Raw genomic sequence first — 22,637 nt, 5'->3', positions numbered from 1 at the left:
GGTTATTCGCAAAATTTTCGAATTCACAAGGGTCCTTCGTCCCTAATCCCTGTGAATACGGAGTGATGACTGTAATTAATTTGTATCCCACCTTTCTCTCATATGAGACCCAAAGCAGCTCAAATAATACATTAAAACAATTCAGCTAAAAACATACTGGAATAGATTTAAACAAAAACACTAAATACACTCCTCTTAAATGAAACAATTTAGCACAGTTAAAAGCACACTAAAACCTACCTATTGCATCAACCAACCAGAATAAAAACTGAAAGACTGTTCAAATAGCTAGGTGCAGGTGGAAGGGTAGGAGAGAGGGGGACATCCAAGGCTCCCTTGGCAGAGAGTTCCATAGTCTGGGAGCAGACCTGACAACATTCCAGACCAAATACCTTAGGACATAGTACTGTCCTACATTATACCCTAATTAGATACATTGAAAATACCTAAAAGATCCTCCTTGGTATTCTTCTGGAAGTAATTTTCCACCTCTTGCTTTCTTTGCTAGAGCCTAAGAAAGTAAAATAAATGATAAAGTCATCAGTCATTTTAAATCAGCATGGCTCTCTACAAAGTACATACATTTGTAAAAATAACCATAGTTATATATTGTGCTTGCACCAACATTTCAGTTAGAAATAAAGCCTAACAGAGAATGGTTATGATTTCAGACAGATACTTCAGTTTGTGAGGACAGAGTTCATAAAACTGTATATTCTGTGGACAGGCCTCCAATATATAATAAAGATTTTCCTGGTGATTGCTCAGTCAGTTTGCCTCTTAAAATCTCACAGAATACTTTCAAATTGCTTGCTAGGAGTTGCACTTGTGGAACATCTTGAGGGCTTCACCATTCCCTCCCTTAAAAACTATTTCATTTTCAATAGAGGAGGTATTATTTGTGTTGTGGCATCTTGTTTGAGTGGGGTCACAGAATTTCCAAGAGAAGTCTAAAAAATGCATCCCTAGTCTGAAAGGGCTTGATTCTGGGATGCATTCTGGCTTCAAGACTGCAAATGTTGGAACTTTTTAAACTTGAGGACATCTTTTCCTTACTGGAAAGTGATCAGGAGCCACATATTTGTTGTGGCGGGGTTGGAGTAAAGGCCAAACCCAAAAACTAGCACTGCAACTTGTGAGTTTGAGCAGTCTGTTTTGGGGTTCTCTTTAAAGGCTGCATGTCCTCACCATTCAGATTGTCAAACTTTTCCCATGCTTATCTTTTTCAGGGCTTGTGCAAGATCTGAAGATATCCATTGACTAAGGATGCAAAGTTCTTTCTGTGTAACCCTTAAAGACCTCTCAGAGAATTTCAGTGTCAGTGCTGGAAATCTCTTCCCAGACATGCAGAATCTTTATATAGATCGCCTACATTCTGACAAAATAGTACTAAATGAGGACCTTTGAAAAAGAACTCCAAATTGACACACATTCATAGAATCATAGAATTGTAGAGTTGGAAGAGACCACAAGGGCCATCCAGTCCAATGCCATGCAGGAACTCTCAATCAAAGCATCCTTGACAGAGGGCCAAACAGCCTCTGATTAAAGACCTCCAAGGAAGGAGACTCCACTATACTCGGAGGAAGGAGTGTGTTCCACTGTTGAACAGCCCTTACTGTCAAGAAGTTCCTCCTAATGTTGAGGTGGAATCTCTTTTCCTGCAGCTTGCATCCATTGCTTCGGGTCTTATTCTCTGGAGCAGCAGAAAACAAGCTTGCTCCCTCCTCAATATGACATCCCTTCAAATATTTAAACACGGCTATCATATCACCTCTTAACCTTCTTTTCTCCAGGCTAAACATCCTCAGCTCCCTCAGTCGTTCCTCATAGGACATGGTTTCCAGACCACCATTTTAGTCACCCTCCTTTGGACACGCTCCAGTTTCTCAAAGTCCTTTTTGAATTGTGGTGTCCAGAACTGGACACAATATTCCAGGTGGGGCCTGACCAAAGCAGAATATAGTGGCACTATTACTTCTCTTAATCTAGACACTATACTTTTATTGATGCAGCCTAAAATTGCATTGGCCTTTTTAGCTGCCACATCACACTGTTGACTCATGTTCAATTTGTGGCCTCCTTGGACTCCTAGATCCCTTTCACACGTAGTCTTGTTCACCCAGGTGTCGCCCATCCTATATCTGCATTTCATTTTTTCGTCCTAAGTGCAGTACCTTACATTTCTCCGTGTTAAATTTCATTTTGTTAGCTTTGGCCCAGCTTTCTAGTCTATTCAGGTCATTTTGAATTTTGATCCTGTCCTCTGGGGTATTAGCTATTCCTCCTAATTTGGTGGCATCTGCAAATTTGATGAGTATGCCTCCAATTCTGTCATCCAAGTCATTGATAAAGATGTTGAATAGCACTGGGCCCAGGACAGAGCCCTGTGGGACCCCACTGGTCATTTCTCTCCAGAATGAAAAGGAGCCATTGCTGAGCACCCTTTGGCTTCGGCCAGTCAACCAATTACAAATCCATGTAAGAGTTACCTTGTCTAAGCCACATTTTACAAGCTTGTTTGCAAGAATGTCATGGAAAACCTTGTCAAAGGCCTTAATGAGATCAAGATCTACTATATCTACAGCATTCCCTTCATCTACCAAGCTGGTAATTTTATCAAAGAAAGATATCAAATTTGTCTGCCGTGACTTCTTTCTCTGAAACCCATGCTGACTTTTTGTGATTATGGCATTGCCTTCTAGATGTTCACAGACTCTCTGTTTAATGATCTGCTCTAAAATCTTTCCTGGTATTGATGTCAGACTAACTGGATGATAATTGTTGGGATCCTCTTTTTTCCCCTTTTTGAAGATGGGGACAACGTTTGCCCTCCTCCAGTCTGCTGGGACTTCTCCTGTTCTCCAGGAGTTTTCGAAGATTATTGCCAGTGGTTCTGATATTACATTTGCCAGTTGTTTTAATACCCTTGGATGTAGTTCATCTGGTCAGCTCACACTTGATTAAGGCATGGGGCGGCAACCTGCGGCCCGCGGGCCAGATCCGGCCCGCGGAGGCTTTTTAGCCGGCCCGCGGCATCAGCCGCCGGCGCCGCCAAATGCGGCTTTTTGCCTCTACGGGCGCCGCCATTTTTTCTCCCAAAATGGCGGCGAAGTCTCGCGCGACCTTCCCTGAGGTCGCGTGAGACTTCGCCGCCATTTTGGGAGAAAAAATGGCGGCGCCCATAGCGGTGAAGTCTCGCGCGACCACAGAAAAGGTCGCACGAGACTTCACTGCTATGGGCAGCGGGCCTTTAAGAGACCCGCTGCTGCCGCTGGAGTCCCCAAACGGGGCTCCGGAGGCGGCAGCGGGCCTTTAGGAGACCCGCTGCCACCGCTGGAGTCCCCAAACGGGGCTCCACAGGCGGCAGCGGGCCTTTAGGAGACCTGCTGCCGCCCCAGGAATCCCCAAACGGGGCTGTGGAGGCGGCAGCGGGTCTCTGAGAGGCCTGCTGCCTTCCCTGGAGTCCTCCAAGAGGCCTCCGGCGGCGGCAGGGGGTCTCTTAGGGGCCCGCTGCCGTCCCTGGAGCCCTCCAAGAGGCCTCCGGCGGCGGCAGGGGGTCTCTGAGGGGCCCGCTGCCGTCCCTGGAGTCCTCCAAGAGGCCTCCGTAGGCGGCAGGGGGTCTCTGAGGGGCCCGCTGCCGCCCCTGGAGTCCTCCAAGAGGCCTCCGGCGGCGGCAGGGGGTCTCTGAGAGGCCCGCTGCCATCCCTGGAGTCCTCCAAGAGGCCTCCGGCGGTGGCAGGGGGTCTCTGAGAGGCCCGCTGCCATCCCTGGAGTCCTCCAAGAGGCCTCCGGCGGCGGCAGGGGGTCTCTGAGGGGCCCGCTGCCATCCCTGGAGTCCTCCAAGAGGCCTCCGGCGGCAGGGGGTCTCTGAGAGGCCCGCTGCCGCCCCTGGAGTCCTCCAAGAGGCCTCCGACGGCGGCAGGGGGTCTCTGAGGGGCCCACTGCCGTCCCTGGAGTCGTCCAGTGCTGGCGGGCCCCGCCGGCTTTTTTGCCAGCCTCTGACGGGGCCTGGGGCCCTGTCAGGGGCCGGCAAAGAGGGGGAGGCCTCCAGCGCTGGCAGCCCCCACTGGCTTTTCTTCCGGCCTCTGATGGGGCCTGGGGCCCCGTCAGGGGCCGGCGAAGATGGGGAGGCCTGGCCCCTGGAGGGTGGAAGCTCCGCCCCCGGCACGTGGCCCCGCCCCCTCGAGGGTGGAAGCTCCACCCCCGGCTTCGGCCCCCCGGTCGCATGAGGGAAAGCAACCCGGCCCCCGGCTCAAAAAGGTTGCCTACCCCTGGATTAAGGTAATCACACTGTAAAGTAAATTGACAACACAGTACATAGATACAGAATTTGTTATAGACCAATATCTTGCTCCTATATGCCATCACAAATAGCATTTGATTTAAGAATCCAAGTGTATAAGGGAATGATGATACTGACCAGACATAGCTTTTAAATATATTCAGGTCATATGCCACATTGGGAGGGAAGATACATACTTATGTTCAATACACAGAGAGATATTAATCTTGACAAGCATACATAACCATTATAGTAGTAAAGCACCTTTTAGTTTTGAAAGCTCTGTGACAGTAAAGGATGTCCCAGTAGCATTAGGATGGGATTGGAATTGTGGTAAAGATATTAAAAGCAAAGCTCATTGTTATAGATGAAAGTCTCAGATTTCTGCAATCCATCCATTATCTTTATGAAAAAATATTGGCCTGAGTAAATACTCAGAAATTAATACATCTTACTACAATGCCTACATTCAGCTGCACATTAGAGTTAAAATAGCTAGGTCATTAGCTTATACATAAAAATACACAGGAGCAAAAATCTGTGCATCTTTTTAACATTTCAGATTAGTCTTTTTGTAGATGATGGACATGAATTGTAAAATGAATCAAAATGATACACATACCAAAACAGTTTACATTTCCTTTCAGTCTTTCCAGAACATAGACTGACATCAAAGAAGTTCAACAATTTCTGTGTATTTGAGGATTTAGATGTGCATGTTTCACAGTTCATGTTTTTAACTGATAAAATGATATGATTATGTTTATGAAATAAAACTGATCACACACACACACACAAATTAATACAATCAAAACCAATTTCGAATCCACGTCAAGAGGAAAACTTATTCTTGTTTATTAATTTTCACTCCTGAATCTGTAAATCTGTATTGTTCTTAATTTGTGTGTGGTTTTTAATTAGCACCAATGTCAAGAGCAATTGCATCTATGATATCTGCAAGTGCTTATTATATTCCCAGAGTTTTGCCATATTGAGCAAAAGTATGTACATGTACGCTTGGGCCTCAAGCAGATGGGTCGAGAGAAAAAATGCAGTGGGGCTGTGCTGGCACCATTCATGCCAGGGCCACAGCGACTGCACACACCCAGTCCCAATCCAAGCTGCTATTGTGGTTTTGAACTGGGCTGGCAAAAGGAGCGTTTTTTGTCCGCTCCTTTTTGGCCAGCTGGAAACAAAAGTGGTGAGTGTTACGGCACTTAATGTTCTTTGCCTTGGAGCAGCCTCAGGCTGGCTTCCAGCTGCATTCAGTGCATGTGTCATCTAAACTCCACACACCCCTTTTGGCCCATCTGTTTTGGACCTTGATATGCCAAAAAGACAAGCAAATGGATCCTAGAACAGATCAAACCAGAAATCTCCCTGGAAGCAAAGATGACTAAACTGAGGCTGTTATACTTTGGTCACATCATGAGAAGGCATGACTCATTGGAAAAAACAACAATGCTAGGAAAGGTGGAGGGAAGCAGAAAGTGAGGAAGGCCTCATGCTAGATGGATGGACTATATTAGAGAGGTCATGGGTATGAGTTTGCGGGAACTAAGCACAGCAATGGAGGATAGGGAGTCAGTCTTGGAGATGTCTCATCCCAAGGTCATCATGAATCGAGATCAATCTGAGGGCAGTTAACAACAAACTTCACGGACATACGCAAAAGTTTTCCTAGCGCCCAGTAATATTCTGATTGATTTCTAATACTTCTTTACAAGTATTCCAAAATGGCTTATTAAAAGTTACTTTGGGAATCTGAATACTCTCCATATTCTTCTTATTTTTACTTCTTCAAAAAAAATTAAGGAATACTAAGCCATTTGTTGTGGTTAAATGCTGTCAAGTTGGTTTCTACTTATGGTAATCCTATGAGAGACCTTCAAGTCACCCTGTCATCAACAGCCCTGCTCAAGTCTTGCAGACTCAGGCCCATGGCTTCCTTGATGGAGTCTATCTATCTGTAATGTGCTGTTCCTCTTTTCCTATTGCCTTCTACCTTACCAAGTATTATTGTCTTTTGTAGCGAGGCATCTCTTCTCATGAAATGTGCAAAGTACGACAGCCTCTTACAGATTTACAAATCATCAATGTCTTCAACTGTCCTATAGCCACTGTGACCTAAAGACTACAGGTTATATACAGGTTGAGCATCCCTAATCCAGAAATCCAAAAGCCTCCAAAAGTCAAAAAAATTGCCACCAGCCACCTACTTATGCCTTTGAGGCAGCAGCTGCAACACTCCTGCTCATTTGTCCCTCAGATCCTTAGTCTCGTTCCACATCTCAGCTCCTAAGCATAAGCAGTAAATGAACGAGACAAGAGGTTGGAGAGAGACATGAGAATCTGTGAAATGGCAGCAGGCATGGAGTCTTGCCAAGCACTATGCTTGGATTCCTACCATTTCACATATCCCCAGTCTTTCTCCAGCCATATTATCTCTCCAGCCTCACAAATACATTATGTACCATGCTACTTTTGTTTTGTTGTTTTGTTGCATTGTGTATTAGCTATATGCACATACAAGTATTCTAAAATCTGAAAAAATCCAAAATCCAAAATATTTCTGGTCCCAAGCATTTTGGATAAGAGGCACTCATCCTGTAGTTGATAAGCTGCTAATTACTGGAGGAGAAATTAAAAGAGTCTCCCTTCAAAAGAGTCCCCTATAAGCATCCATGCATGTCTGCATGAAAATGGAAACTGTTGATAACTGGCAACTCATTCACTGCATATATCGCCCACCAGGAGGGAAACAGAAAAAGGGGAGTATGCACAGGCAGAAAGCCTGTTTATTTTTTTAGCTTTTTAAGGTAAGATATGATTATCCAAGTGAGGCCTGTGCCTAAGTTGTTTATTTATGAAGACCAACACATATATTTTAATGGAATATTAAAAGTAAGTGCTACTTACTCATTTTTAATGGAGATAAACATTTTTAAATATCTCCCCAAGAGCAGATTTCCATGTTATTTTAATTTTTAACCATAGATCTCTTGATGCTTGTGCTGTGAAATTTAAGTTCCATATTTCCCTTATTGCCATCTGTTAAACCCTTTTGTAACAATTCCAGCATACAGCTATTCACTGTATATACTGCAGTTTCTCTAAATGTATCATTCAGTTTCTAACAATCTCACAAAGTATTCTGGGTTTATCCCAGTCATTGCAATACTGTTTGCATATCTTGACTTCATTTTGAGCTAATTTTCAACACCTTTAGGTTCCATTTGTTACAACTGTAAAGGTTGCTATAGCAAATAGCAAGGATAGCAATACAAAGGAAAACTCTCAGTGATACTTCTTAATGCTGGTGGTGTTCAAATAATTTTATGACATGTATTAAGTTGTTTCCTATAGTAAAAGAAAGAAGTGCCTAATTTTTTTTTCTGGAGAAAGTTTACTCAACCTATGACACCAAGTGTAAGTCTCTCATTTCTATCTGCTTTTCAAACAGTTATATTTATATATCATTTGATATTCTCAACAGTTAAATCAATTATTCTTTTCACGCAAATTCTACAGTTTTTTTCTTTTCAACTTCTATGATGCTTAAGTAGCAGTGGAGATAGGAGACTGCAAATGAAAAAGAACTTGATGTGAATCTCACCAACCCAGCTAGTTTACTAGTTGGTTCTCAGGCTATAATTGTAGTAAGTAGAAATGACTTTGTCCTTCATCAGGGAAAAGGAACAGAATGTACAGTCCCTAATTTCTACAACAGTACTCTAAATTAATGAGTCCTTTGGGATGTTTTTATATAAACGTAGAATAAAAACAAAAGTATTTGTTGACTTTAATATCACTTAAACTCCCCAAATGTTTGCCGCTAAGCAAAACTCAGCCAGTCCTGTGGAATTGTACATCCCCACAGATATCTCATTTAACGAAAATGCAGCTTTTGACAGTGTAAAGTATATCTAAAACAGACTATGTGTCTTTTTCTGAGATAAGTGGTACATTTTGATTACAGATCTAAGTGCCATTATATACTAAAGATTTTTTTCATGTGGAGCCCTACCTTTGCAGATGCAGCAATTTCCTGAAGTCCCTTGGTTGCAGCATCTTTTATGATTGGTGTAATGAGACCTCGGTCTGTTGCCACAGCAATAGAGATGTCTATAGACTGCAGCTGCCGGGGGCCCTCACCATCCCAGGTCACATTCACATCTGGCATTTGCTGGAAGAAGGAAACAGAGGGAGACACAGCTGTTAAAGGAATAATGGCGCAACCAATTACAAAGTAAAAGGAAACCCCTTTAGAATTTGTGGTAACAGAGGCATTCACATAAGGAGAAAGGTTTGCCTTAAGCAAGGCAAGGGGACTAATAACAAAACAAAACAAAAAAAACCCTGCCATAACAGTCTAAAAATGGACTTGTCTTATTAATTAGAATCCATGCATACCAACTCTGAGAAAGGAAATGTACATTATAGACATGGAAATTTCATAGCTACAGGCAGCCAGAAGGATTGATGGACACACACAGTTTCTGAGCTACTACTGAATTATTAACAGACGTTGTCCCATCAGATATCAGCCCTCACCTCACAAATGCCCAGGAGAAAAAGAGCTGTGATGTCTTGCCTACAACAAGGAGGAAATGTGTATAGATTTTCTGTTCCTTACTGATTTACTGTGGTGAGGGGGCATGAGTAAAACTTTAAAATGGGAGTAAAACTCACACCAACATGTTAACAGTATCTGTCCTAGAACCAAACACAACACTTGACAAATTTGAAACTTGCTAACATTCTAGAATGTTGGTATTTAATTTTCTGGGCTACTTCAACAACATTGGTTCCACTGTTGGACTTTAAAGGCAACAAGGTTAAGCATCACAAAGCTAAACTTAACATTCTCACATAATGTTCTTGCTCCAGCTCCTAAAAGCATTAATACACTCAAACAACACCACAATTAAAAGCATACACATTGAGATTTTTTTTCTGCTTTACTATTTAATGTCTTTTATCTATATAGTTTAAAAACTGCTGTTCTGAAAATAAGCAGTGGGGACTGTGACTCCAGGGAACATAATTTCAATCCCTGCTTGTTAATGGAAACCCACTGGGTGACCTTGGGCAAGTCATACTCCTCAAGGGTTGTCTGCATGGATCAAATGACCCAGCTTCCTTCCAGCCTCGCATAATCCAATTTAGACAATGTAGGCCGAAACCTCTATTGTCAGGCTGGGCCCAATCTTGCCAGTTCAGATGTGGATCCAAAGGATCTGTTCTCACTCCGGGTAAAGAACTTTTACCCTGGGAAAAAATAGTGCTGGTTCTGCACAGTTTCCAAGAAATTCATCTGCAAAACCAGGCTGTTTAGACATCCTCCCCTGCGCTCCTTTTCTGTGATGCCCAGTGATCCATCTGAAAAGCCCCTCCCCCTGCAGTTACCCCATCTGATGCAGAAGCAGGGCACCTGGCCACATGCAGCCAGGCATCCCATTTCTGCATCAGATGGGGCAACTGCAGGGGGAGAGCAGTGATCCGGTCCTGGGTTAGTGTGAGGATAGGTGTGTGAACACTTGCCTGTCCCTCACCAGAGCAAGGATAATATGGGATCAGTCTGTGCTATCCTTGTCCGTCTGCTCAGGCCCTCAGTTGGAAGAAAAGGCAAACTGCCTCTGAACAAATCTTGCCAAGAAGACCCTCTGATAAGTTTACCAAAAGTTGGAAACAAAGCCATACAATAACAATGGTAACAGCCTTAATATCTGCAACATTGACATGAATCTTTGATAAATGCCAGTTTGAACTTCCTTAGCATTAATTTTTCCCATTTAAAAGGAAGATATGATTAAAGACAAAGAGTGGCTATCACAGGCAAAGGGGTTAAAACTGACTGCAGGCTCAGCTTCAGATTTAAGGGCAATCCTAGCAAGGATGTTGACAGTTGGGGATCACACTGGGAGACAGACATTTGCTTACTCTAGATGCCACCTTCATTCTTCTGGAGATTCAAATTAGCAGTTGAACAATATTCCTTCATCTACCTTAATATATGGACAAAAGATTTGAATACCATCATGCCTTCATCATGGGTCATTTAGATTACTGTAAAGCACTCTCTGTAGGAATGCACCTGGAGAGTTTAAAGCAGCACTGATACAGTATATAACTGCACAAACTGCCTAATGACTGGTGCTAGTTGTGCTTGCCATTTTTCATTGTGCTTGCCATTTTTCAGAGTTAAAACTCTTACTTTTACAATCTTGAAATCTGTTTTAATGACAGTTTGCAAGAGCACTTTCATTAGCATCAATGAACTATGCTCATTGAGTGCTTTAAGAAAGGTCATATGCTAAAGATCAGAGGCTAGATTTATAACTACATCTTTGTAAATTCCTTCCCCGAGATATCTATCTCCTATTCACTGATTTAGCCAAGTTTGAAATGATTTTAAAATTTGCAACCTGATGTCTATGTTGGCTTGTTTGGTTTTGTGTGATTGGTGTTTTATTGCTGACATTTATATTTTGGAATTTGTGTTGAGATTATGTGTATACTGGAATTGGTCAAAATTTGCCTTGAGTGCCAATTTGCAGAAAACCAGAATATAAATAGAACAAATTAGAGCAGCTTGCTGTATGACATGAGGGCAAATGTTCAAAATCAAGAGCTCACTAGATATGTGATTCCCTCAACTGCTGCCCAAAGCAGTGTGATGAGAAGGAGAAATACGGCATTTTATGACATTAAATGAACTGTGAAGGAGAAATAACGCCTGCATTCTGTGAATGTGTGCATCATGGGAGCAGAGGTTTAAAGACTAACTCGCTCTGGCTTACATTCTCACAATACTCTCTAAAATTCAGATTCATACATAAAAAAGAAAATATCTAAATAGGCCTATCATGTATCCCCAGTAACTTAAAAAGACTATCAGATAATCTGACCAGCAATATGGGAAATAACAGCGTGACAATATTATGACTGTATCACCTGCCTAGACATATTTGAAATAAATTTCAAATACAGATGGTAAGATAGTTTTTCCCCTACAGCTGTTTGCAGATTCCAAAGAGTGTGTATAATGTTTAGAGATTTTAAATAACCCAAATCTAGATTTCCCGCTCTCACTTTTTTGTTTTGGGTACTTCAGGGCATTCTCATGCTACATGGCATTTTCCATTATTTCGGGAAGAAGTAGTAATTACCATAAACTCTGGGATTTCAATGATTAAAACACAACAAGGTCACACCCACCAACCCACTTATCATTCTATGCTATGCCTATAGACTATTTTAAAAAAGGAAGCTGGGTCATTTGACCTGTGTGGACAAGTATTTCCAACAGTTCAATGTCTAAAGATATGTGAACGCACATTAAACTGATACATTTCACAATGGGGATGTATTGTAGATAAATGCAGTTTTTAATTTACGTATAATGTAATATAAACTGACTAAATAAATAAATAAATGTGTTTGGAGATTTTCCGCTAAACATCTAACAACATAAAACAGTAAAATTAATTATCAAATTGTGTAAATGATTTTTAAATAAACTAATTAAAATAAAATTTCAAATATCTAATATCACCATACAGTGAAGCATCTCAATTAAAATTCAAAGAGATCACGTCCGTTTTAAAACCCGCTTAAAATTAACAGATGGACTTTGTTAACACAAAAGTTGTCTAAAGCACCTTCCACCGCCTTACTGTCTCCACTCCTGTCCCCTGCTCTGCCCTGCCCTGCCCAACCTACCATAACTTTGTGGGGTAGGAAGTAGAACAATTTTATTTCTTTATCAATACTACCAATGCTCTAAATACATATTTTATTTGTGTGATAGCCCTGAAACTATATCTTTTAGAATACTGCAAAGTAACAACATCATTGATGAATCAGAAAGAAATAAACTGGATTTTCTAAGTCATAAGGAAAAACCACAGTAAAAGATCATATTCAGTGTTTAGTTTCAACTGTCTGTTAGACATATAGGGGTAAATCTAATCAAGAAAGCCCTAGGAGAGGATTGCTATGAATCAGAATCAGCCCGAGAACACAAAGATAGTAGTAGCATATGGAAAAGGTATAACTCCCTCCCTTGAGGAATTTCATTTTTTTCTCTTCCTTTTAATTTTTTAAAGAAAACCTCCCAGGCTTTTAAAAATTTCCTTCAACTTTAATCTGGTGGTAGTCCTAATGATCAGCTACTACTGGTGCTGAATGTGTTCTGGTTAACTTTATTCTACAGACAGCTTTACTATATTTTAATGGGAATGCAATGATTTTTTTTTCTTTTTGTTTGGGACTCCCTTTTCAGAACTAAATATGGTTTCTCTTTTTCAAAAAAACCAAACACAAAACCTTTTTGGAATTTGAGATTTCTTATAGAAATGATTCAGAGGCATGAAGAGAACCATGAACAGAAAGAAACTCGGAGAGCGACTTTCCCACTTTTCCATCACAGTCCCATAACAGCTACTGTACATCTGAGTCTCATGAGAACACAACATGGGGAAGAATTACTAAAGGCTAGGAAGATGCATCCAATTACAGGTTCCATTAATGCAGATACTGAGCAAATTCTGCTAGCTCCACAGCAGCCTACTATGTCCCAATCCCATGCTATTCCTATATCAAAGTCCTCCAAAAGGGTGAGTGGGGGAATGGAAAAACTGGAAGCCAATGTTTGAAACCAGAACTTTTCCTTAACTTGCCAGCACTATTGTTTTTCACAGTTGATCAGACTGACTTCCAACTTCTCCAGAGTATTATATATTAACCCAGCTAGACCTGATAGGGAGAGTATAACATCATAGTACCATGCAATGAGTCAAACTGAGCTTATCCAGCAGATTTACAAAACTATTGTTTTGCCCTCAGCTTCTACTCATGTAGGGAGAGAAATCGCTCATTGTTAAGGCAACTATGCTGCACATTGGCTAGGTTTACTTGTCAGCAGGGCACATATCGTGTCATACAAACTTTACAAGCTTCCAAGTACTCATGTATAAGATTATGGACATTTTTTACACAAATTTCTCTTTATTCTAATCTTGCATATTCTAACAGACAGGAAGCTGGGAGGATTGAGTCTGTATATCTGGTACTTACTTTGAGGGTAACTGCAGTTGCTTTGATAATGAAATCATTTACTGACAGTTTAACATCATCTGCAGAGGAAAGAAAGAAAAAGTAAATTGCATGGTTTCAAGATGACAATACAAATTGGGAAAAATCTGTTAAGATACATACTAGCATTCAGAGAATCACTGGCAAGACTGCAGAAAGACCTCTTGGAAAATCCTTTTTTAAAAAAAAATCCATAATAATTCAAAAAAATAATAATTCAATTACTTATATCTTTGTAGTAGTTTTCCTTTTTATAGCACCATAAATTAGAACTTCAAAACATATTTCTTCCATTATTACATGGAAAGAACAATTTGGAAAGGACATATTATTAATGTAGACAGCATAAAGCAAAACACTTATATTCTTTAGGACTAAACTGTATTTTCAAAGGAGGAAAATCTGAAAGAAGGAAATCCACCACTATGCCACTGGCAAGTATGGAAGGAAAAGAAAGGTTTGTAACACTTTATTGGAGATGATATCATTCAATACAAAAGGTGTGAAAATTTGAGATGATGTAGATGTTCTAATGATGACTAATATGTCTTTGTGACAGTACAATTCAAATTTCCTTTTCTCCTTCATCATTCTCTGAACTATGCAGCATCTTTACACAGCAGCACACGTTTTGAAATAGTCATTCCCAGTACAGCAGCACAACCCACTAGTGTCCTAGCACTTGAGTCTCAATCTGTTTACAATGTGGTGAAGCAGATGGCTGATAAAGAGTGGCTCCAGCTGCAATCAGACTGGGATGGCAGCAACTGCACACCCTCCTCCCAAAGTAGGCCACTGTCACAGGTCCCAAACTGCGCTGCCCAAGAATCGGTTTAAACTAACTTCTTTTTAATCTGGTCCTTTGGACTGGAATGTGGCCTTGGCGTGGTTTCCGGCAGCTTGGGGGGGGGGGGGGACACCTCATCTAAATGCCATGCCATCAAAGCATCCAGAAGCCACTTCTTTTGGCCCGTGTGTTTTGGGCCAATATCAACTAAAAATAGATGATATCTCATACTTTATGATGAAACATCAAAATATCCTTCTCACACATACCCTCTCCCTTCCATCTTTGGCAAGCATTCCTAAATGTTACAGTCACATAAGGGGTAAATCAAGAGAGTTTTTCCAACCTAGTCAGCACACTACCAGAAAAAAGTTTTGACATTATTAGGTGAGAAAGATCAAGGTGCCTGGTTATGCCCCATGTTATTAGGATAATTTCCCTGTGTTCCCCAGTTACATGTGAAAACCAATTTGCATATAAATGGATATACATGAAGGAGTTGCTATTCAGCATACTGGGTCATAGGATCAAACTGTAAAAAGATGGTAACCAGCACAGCCAGGTGGACAATGGGATGAAATGTTTGCTTATTTTAGCATTAGTATTCAGGATTAAGAAACAGAACAACTAGTACTAGAGTATAAAACCAGGGAAGATGTTGATGGTTTGAATATGTAATGCTGTTATGTCAAGCTCTAAGGATCATTTACATATTGGGTTAAAACTAAACATTTGTTTACAGCAGTAGCTCAAATGCTTCAGAGGTATTTCAGTAATATAGGTAGAATTTGGAAGAATTTTAAAAACAAATGTATTAATATATGCATTCCACATGATATAATTCTCTGTGTATAACAGCATTGTGGATGAAAGTGATGTGTTTCTGAAAATATATAACAGCAATTCATTTCAATTTCATACACTTACCTACTGAAACACATCTGATGTGCAAACTGCTTTGTAATAGCACAAGAATCAAACAGCATAATAATTATATTTAATTGAGCACAAATTAATGGCTCTAACTTGTATAAACAATGCAGATATCTGTAGTAACAATAACAATTAGCAAAGAATATTATCTATTGGTTTTTCATGAATGTAATCAAATGAATGGCAACTTATATGTCATATAACAAACTGGTTTACTGTTGTATGAAGATCTACTATAGTTCTAAAAATAAACCTCCCAAAAGAGACACTGTAAATACAAATTTCATTGTTCCTTTTGATGTTCTATGATGCATGAAGTGGAATAATCAAAAGGATTATCTTGTATATCTGTTCAACTGTAAACGTAAAACATGTCATTGTGTGATGTACCTTGGGGGCCTTATGCTGTTCAGATTACTGAGATGAAGGCATCAGCAAATCCTGAAACTGGGTTAACTATAACAGCAGAGCAGGTAGAAACTCTATTGCATGGATGAAAGTCTAAAATATTTAAGCAACGTAAGACAACGTTCTCTGACTTACAATTCAGCCTGAAGGTATACAGTAACTCTGAGAGGTTTGGATTTTTCTGGCACAAACATATACTGTTAAGGCAGTATGTCAACTCTCCTTCCTCCTTCTGAAGGAGATATCAGTCACTGTTTTTTAGTTTACAGTAATCACTGCATTTAAGAAAACTGGGATAACGAGACATAAACTTTGGAAGAAGGACAAATTTCTGATACTGTCCATCTTTGGGTTATTTATAGAACCATCTTGAAGGCATGTTACAAGCTATTGCTCATCACAGATCAAGTACTCCTCTGAAATACAACTGCTATACTGACCCCTCTGGCTTCTAAAATGACAATGCAGCCCAAAGGCTTCAGAACTGTGTCATTTCATAATATCTGAATAGATATGCGAAAGAACAGTAAGAAAAGTATTATTATTATTATTTCTTGTAACTATTATGGCTACTATTCAAAGAAAGTCCACGGTCTTAATCAAACACAATATGCGCAGAAGTAGTTAGCACCTGATTACGCTACTAACACAACAGGCCCTGTGCTAGCACAACCACACTGCTGGGTACAGGTATGCATACCTAAATGTGCATGCCCAAACCGACAGACATGTCTAGAGCATACCCTAGGCTGTAGCTTTGATGATATAGCTATCATAACATGCATAGGCTGTACCAGACATTTAATGATAGAAATAATGATCTTTATAGATCTTCTTTCGGTTTTCATTCCCTTTCTTCTGCCTCTTAAATGTTGGGACTGAAACAACCTTGGTAGATTTGTGGATGTCCTCCTCCTTGGGCAGAGTCAATGCATCCAGACCCCACCCCCCTTCAAGTTTGGCCTCAGAAGGTGGCATCTCCCAGCTGACAACAATGATGCCAACAACAGTGATGACAAGCTAACAGCCTCTGAGACACTTCTGAATCTCTGATGTTTTCCCCTGCTTTGTATCATAAGTAGTATTTTCCTATTTAAATCTAAAATTTTCTTCAAGAACAATATTACCCTGTATGTTTCCAAAAGGGCACAGGACAGTATCCTTTAAAACAAAACAGCAAAAACATAACAATCAAACAACAAACCAGGGGGAAAATACACACAATTATTCTATCAAAATATGGCGTACACAGGCTCACACTTGACAAAGTTTCTATCTACTTTTCTCCCCATCTTTAACAAACAGTTGTAGAATCACACAATAAAAACAACTCACATAGTCCTTAGCTTTTGCACCGTCTCATGACTTTTTTTCTTTCTACCTAATCTTTCTGCCAGTTTGCCTTAAAAATTTAAGACAGCACACCATCGGCAAGGAAAACTAATATATTATACTTCTGAACTCTTACCCAAAGCTGTGAAAAGCTACACAAGTGTCTCGCTTAGGGATCTAAATGGTAGTTATCTTTTCCCCACTATTTCTCACATTTCAGCTGTCAATTTGTAATGCCATCAAGTGACAGGAGCAAAACAACAAACACAAAGCTGAATACATAATGTTGGCCCTGGATAAGAAAAGCAGAATCACCATTTGAATAAACTGTACCTGCTTAGAATGCTGATGGAAGAATTTGGTCTCTGCACCTGCCAAGTCTGCTAATTAAAAGGTAACCTTGAAATCCAAAAGGCAAAGCCATTCATGTGAGGAGGTTTACATTGCAACTTGTGGGTTCTTTTTATGGTTGGGAAATATAGCAATATCAAAGCAGCTTAGCTCTCCAGCAAAGGCAAAGCTTCCATTAAATCAAAATCCTTTGCCTGTGAAATGACATCTGGATGACCCCATTGGTCATCAAAACCAATTTATCAGAAAAGAGTGCTGAATGCTGCATTGCAAGAGACATCATAAACAGGCACAGGCACACATCAGAAAGCGAAGAAAATTATTCAAATTATATCTAAGGTCCAGAAGAGAGAAATTGGTATCCAATAGTGTAAATTTCCCACTGTTGGAGAAAGGTCTATCATAATATCCAGGAGGATGCAAAATCCCTCCATGCAGATACTTCACAGACTGAATATCTGGACAGAGAAACCCTATAGAGCAGAGTTCTAAGTGGCATGGAAGGATGATAGGAAAGGAAGCCACTTTGGGTCCCTTCAGGGAGAAAGGCAGCACATAAAATAAATGAACAAACAAAGAAGACCAATTTCAGTTTAGGGTGCATAGGAACAGGGATGGAAATAGCTTCCTCTGTGGTGGAAATATTCCTTGTTGAAATAAAAAAACTATAGAAAGATGGAGTCACCTTTGTCAGCCAGAGAGATGGTTTTTGAAATAAAGGCTTGGAGTTTAGAAAAACTAGAGCAAAGGAATAATGAGTGCATCTTGACCTGGATGGAAGCTGGCACCAGTAAAAAGACATAACATAAACTACTGAGATAAGGACATTCAGAAGCAAGGTTAGGAGGAAAGCCACTGAATTCCTACAGGAGGGGGTAAGGAGTGATGATGCAGTTTTAATGTATGCATGTATTTCTGTTCTGATTGTAAGAATTCTGTATGTTTAAATTGTAATTAGCCAATCAGGTGTATTGAAGAAGCTTCATTGTCTTGAATAATATAAAAAGAGCCATTTTGTCTTGTTCGGGGTCTCAGCTTTTGGAACTTGAATTCCACTGAGTTCATTGTTTTCCTTTGTCGACAATTGGAAATAAACTTATGAATTTTCAATTACTAGGTCCTCTTGCCAATCCTATTGCTCTGCCAATCCTAGAAATTTAAGTTTCCTGAAATTTCTGTTACACCTCCAGGGACAGTTAAAATTCTACCATCAGAAAATGTACCTTGAGTTTTCCTAGTCATATCATCTCCCCCCCCCCCAAAAAAAAAAGTCTACTAATTTGGATCAATGCTGCTCAGATCAGAAATGCTGTACAGCAATAGCAGGAAAAGGGTATCTAGTTCTGTATTTCTGCCTGTGCCTGTACCTAATGATTAGTCCACTCTCTTGAAAGTAGGCAGCTAAGCCAGGGGATAAAACTGCATAGGAAGCCTAGCAGAAAGTGTGGCAAAAGAAAACTTCTTAAGGGACTAGCACAGAATTGTCCAGGGAGAAGCACACTAAAGTGCTATACTTCCCATCTAAAATTGTTCTTCTTCAGATTAATGTTATTCAGCAAAATACATTTGCTTTACTTTTCTGGTCCAGGATTATGGTATTAACTCTATTGATAGTCCTTACTAGAGCAAGCACATTGAACCAGGCCATGGACTCCGCTAAACAAACCAGTTAGGTGTAGGAATATAAAGATGAAGACACCTTGTTGTTTTGTTTAAATTTGCTTTTTTCCTATTTGATATTCTTTTTCTCCGTTTTTTTTAAAGCTTTATTTATTTATTTATTTTAAAAAAGAAGGAATCTTACAGAAGTAAATTCAAAGACATAGCCATGTTAATCTGGAAAGTCAGTACGTAAAGAGATCTTGAAGCACCTTTGAGACTGAAAGGCACTACAGAATGGCACTTTGAGCCCTAGTTCCGCCACCCTGCCACCATCATGGCGTGTGCCTGTCCACACGGCGTGCGCCATGATGACATCCCTGGCACACAGAGCCCAAATGGCACTGGCCAGAAGGGGCGTCATCATGGTGTGCGAGCGCGCCTGTGATGCCCCTTCCAGGCAACTGCTCAGAGCAGCTTCTTTTAGGGAGTGGGTCGGCGTCGCAGCATGCAGCTGTTGCAGCACCGACCTGGGCAGAAAGGGGCGGCTTCTAGCCGCCCGTCTGTACTGCCCCTGAATGACAGAAGTTGGTAGCATGAGCTTTTGTAGCTTAAGCCTATTTCCTCAGATGCATTTAGTCAGTCTCAAAGGTGCTACAAGATAACTTTGTTTACAGAAGTAAATAATAGATTCCTGTGAGTAGTCTCTATGATACCACTTCACAGAGAAAGCAGCAGGATAGGGTAATAAGAGCAAGGAAAAAATTAGGAACTTTTTCCATCCCTATCTTCTACCCATTCTACTTACATGATCTATGTCTTTTTGTTCTTGTTCTATTGTAAATTTCATTTTTACCATATTAGAAACAGAATATGTCATAGTACATATAGAAAACATGGCTACAAAGCCATTTAACTGTCTTCGGTGGAAATAGTATTCAAGGCTACACCAGACCATGAGAGTGGGGTTTATTCACCACAATGGCTGGAACAAGATTCCATTCCTAGTAGCGCAATAAGTAGCACACCAGAGCTTCTAGGTGACACACTGCCTCCTGCAAGAACTTCAGGTTCTTCTCTGCTTTTCTCCAGTTCTAAGGCCTGAATCCAACTGTAGTCCCAATCAGAGTAGATCTACTGGATCAGCTAGTGAATGGTGAATCAATACTTGTGTAAATTTCATTGTTTCAATGGGTACTCTAGTTGAGGGCCTAACAATAGGAAGACCACCCCACACACATAAGAATGAAACAGTATGATAAGCCCCCAAATAGATTGCTGCCAACCAGATACATCTGGAATTTCAGGTTTTAAAAAGTTGATTCATTCCAATTATCATTTTAATTTGTGCCCACAGGAGGAAAAGTAAAGGTAACTACCAATTTTCAAGTGCCAAGCCCTTTTTAAACATTGTGTTTAAGTACTAATCTCAGGGAAGCAATTTCATTTTCTATCTTTAAGATATTGAACAATCACATGGATTCATGACTCTCAATTCTTATAGATAATTGTTACAACTGAAACAGAAGTAAGATATCAAGGAGAGATTATTTGATCATCACCAGGGCCTAGCTAGAAAGTAGAATCCACCACAGAATGTGCAGCATAGTTGAACTGTCAGAACAGATCAAACACAGGACAGGACTACTTAACACCATACAGTATATTACATGGGACAGCACAGTTAAAAACAGTAGTTTTTTCACCTTTTGCCAGCTCTTGCCTTAGCTTCAGAACTGCACCAAGGTCACAATCAGCAGCTGCATATGCATGAGGTACAGTAGTTTTTGACTCTGTTAATCTCTTAGCAATAACTCTTCTAATGTTGCTAGCAGGGACTTCAGTGAATGTGCCCTGTAATTAAAAAAACAACAACATTTTACATACTAAATTAAAGGAAGATTCAATATATTTGTGATTTAAAAAAAGCAGTCTTTCAACTTCAAAAAAATTACTGGTAGTGAAAACTAGGCTGGTCTCATCTATGCCAAACCATATCAACAATAAATAAAAGAATCCAATGGTGCTCTCAATTGGAAGGGGAATAGCATATACTTTAAAAAATTCCTGTTATTTATGGAAGATTTGCTTACCTCAGATTGTTGGATGATAGAAAGGACCTTCGTTTTAGAATGACATCCTTATTCCCATTGTCTTGTAGAAGCCAGTGTGGTGTACTGGTTTGAAGTGAGTCCATGACTTGAGTGGAGATTCGAACCGTAATCTACAGAGACATAGTCCAGCACTTCAAACCACTATACCACACTGGCTTCTACAAGTGTTTCTCTATATGTTTTACACTCTCTCAGGCTCAGAGGAAGGCAAAGGCAAACCTCCATGTAGATAAATCTTGCTAAGAAAACACCATGATAGCTTTGCCTTAGGTTTACCATAAATTGGAAATAAACTGAAGACACACAACAATTCACTTGTCTGAGTAAATCCCTGCCCCTCTTCTTTTGAGGTGCCCTTTGTTGGTGGGCAGAAAGAATACCTGCTGGGGGTTGTTTTCACCCTCCGTTTTTACTTTAGGCAACAGAAGATACTACAAAGAAGTAAATCCATTCCTTTCAGAGCCCTCCCCTTCCTTCTAGTCGGGAAATACAAAAATCCACTAAGCAGCTAAGATAATCAAAAGTGAAAAGGAAGTCACAGTAAAAAATAGCATCATGCTAAGACAGCCATCATATTTATGCTAACATTCTTCCAGATTAAAAACAAACTGAATTTACGCTGACACCTAGCTAGACATGTTTCCCAGTTTACTTAAATTGAGGCTAGTATTTCAGTATCAAGTTGTCCATTGCAGGAAAGCCAGGAGCCATGGCCAACTGGCAATTTTTCCAGTCTCTGTTGCTGCTTCCTTGGAGCTAAAAGCAGTAGAAAGCTCTGAATTCCTCAGATCATTGATCATATCCCCTCTTCACACACTCACAGGTTGGAGTCTTGCCCTTTTTTGAGCAGGAGTCTCTCTCATGAGCCTTGGCAGTGAATCAGCAACATAGCTTGGCTACCACCACTTTCCATGTTTGTTGTACATAACAAAGAAATGGACTAAGATTAAGGATAATGTCCAGAATCATATCGCTGCACAAGTGATCAACTTCTTTTCCCCTCAAAGTTAGTGTTATCAAAAATACGCTGTGTGGACCAAACCCTACAGGGCTCTTCCACAGATGAAAAAAAAACTGTATGTGTTCATCCTGTCTTTCTGTTTTCTTCCTTCAAGTGGGAAATGATAGATTTTCTTTCCACTTTCACCTTTACTATATAGAATCTGGTTGGTACCTTCAATGCTCTTCTCATTTCACAGCTGGGTCAATTCACTTACTTAATACTTGAAACCTTACAGGTTAAAATCAATTCAAATGAAAAGAAATATTATTTTCTGTGTTGCTTCTGCCACTTGCACAATCTCCCGGGAGACTGAGCTGTATTGTCCACTATTATTTGATAAAAATATTTATAACCCAAATCGAACAAAAAACCCAAGCAAGTATACAAAAAAGACCATTCAAACAATTAACCACAACATTATCATTAAAATCTTAGAGTACAAACTGATTTCCATATTAAAAACTATTAAATGCCAAACAGAACAAAATGTCTTTAACACCTTCTTACAATAAAATTAATATGAGATCAGTCTCATTTTCCTATGAAGGCAATACCATAATCTGGAGGAGGTAATTGAGAAGGTGATGCCCATGTTACCATCAGCACTCTTGGTAGCTGGACACATAACAAGGCCTCTAAAGAACACTATAAACTATGAAGAAGTGATCTTTGAGTTATTTTCACCCTAACCATTTAGGCTTTCAACCAGAGTTAGGGAAACTTCAG

At 40.2% G+C, this 22,637-nt stretch overlaps 1 protein-coding gene across 4 annotated transcripts in view; it reads right to left on the bottom strand.

Moving 5' to 3' along the window:
• The window catches only part of LOC149314584 (pyruvate dehydrogenase protein X component, mitochondrial-like), a 158,043-nt gene that overhangs the window by 99,725 nt on the left and 35,681 nt on the right, over positions 1–22,637 (bottom strand). For all 4 annotated transcript variants that reach the window (XM_089521428.1, XM_089521429.1, XM_089521426.1 and 1 more), the window contains exons 7-10: positions 20,501–20,648; positions 13,367–13,425; positions 8,313–8,471; positions 447–511 (exon numbers count right to left, since the gene is read on the bottom strand). In XM_089521428.1, coding sequence (XP_089377554.1) covers positions 447–511; positions 8,313–8,471; positions 13,367–13,425; positions 20,501–20,648 — 431 coding nt within the window. The remainder of the gene's footprint in view (positions 1–446; positions 512–8,312; positions 8,472–13,366; positions 13,426–20,500; positions 20,649–22,637) is intronic.

This window comes from Sceloporus occidentalis, unplaced genomic scaffold (genome assembly GCF_023333645.1).
Source record: "Sceloporus occidentalis isolate IW3139 unplaced genomic scaffold, rSceOcc1.0.p SCAF_4, whole genome shotgun sequence".
In the NCBI taxonomy this organism is placed as follows: domain Eukaryota; kingdom Metazoa; phylum Chordata; class Lepidosauria; order Squamata; family Phrynosomatidae; genus Sceloporus; species Sceloporus occidentalis.
Note: the sequence above shows the minus strand (reverse complement) of the source record. Positions and strands in the feature narration are given on the sequence as shown.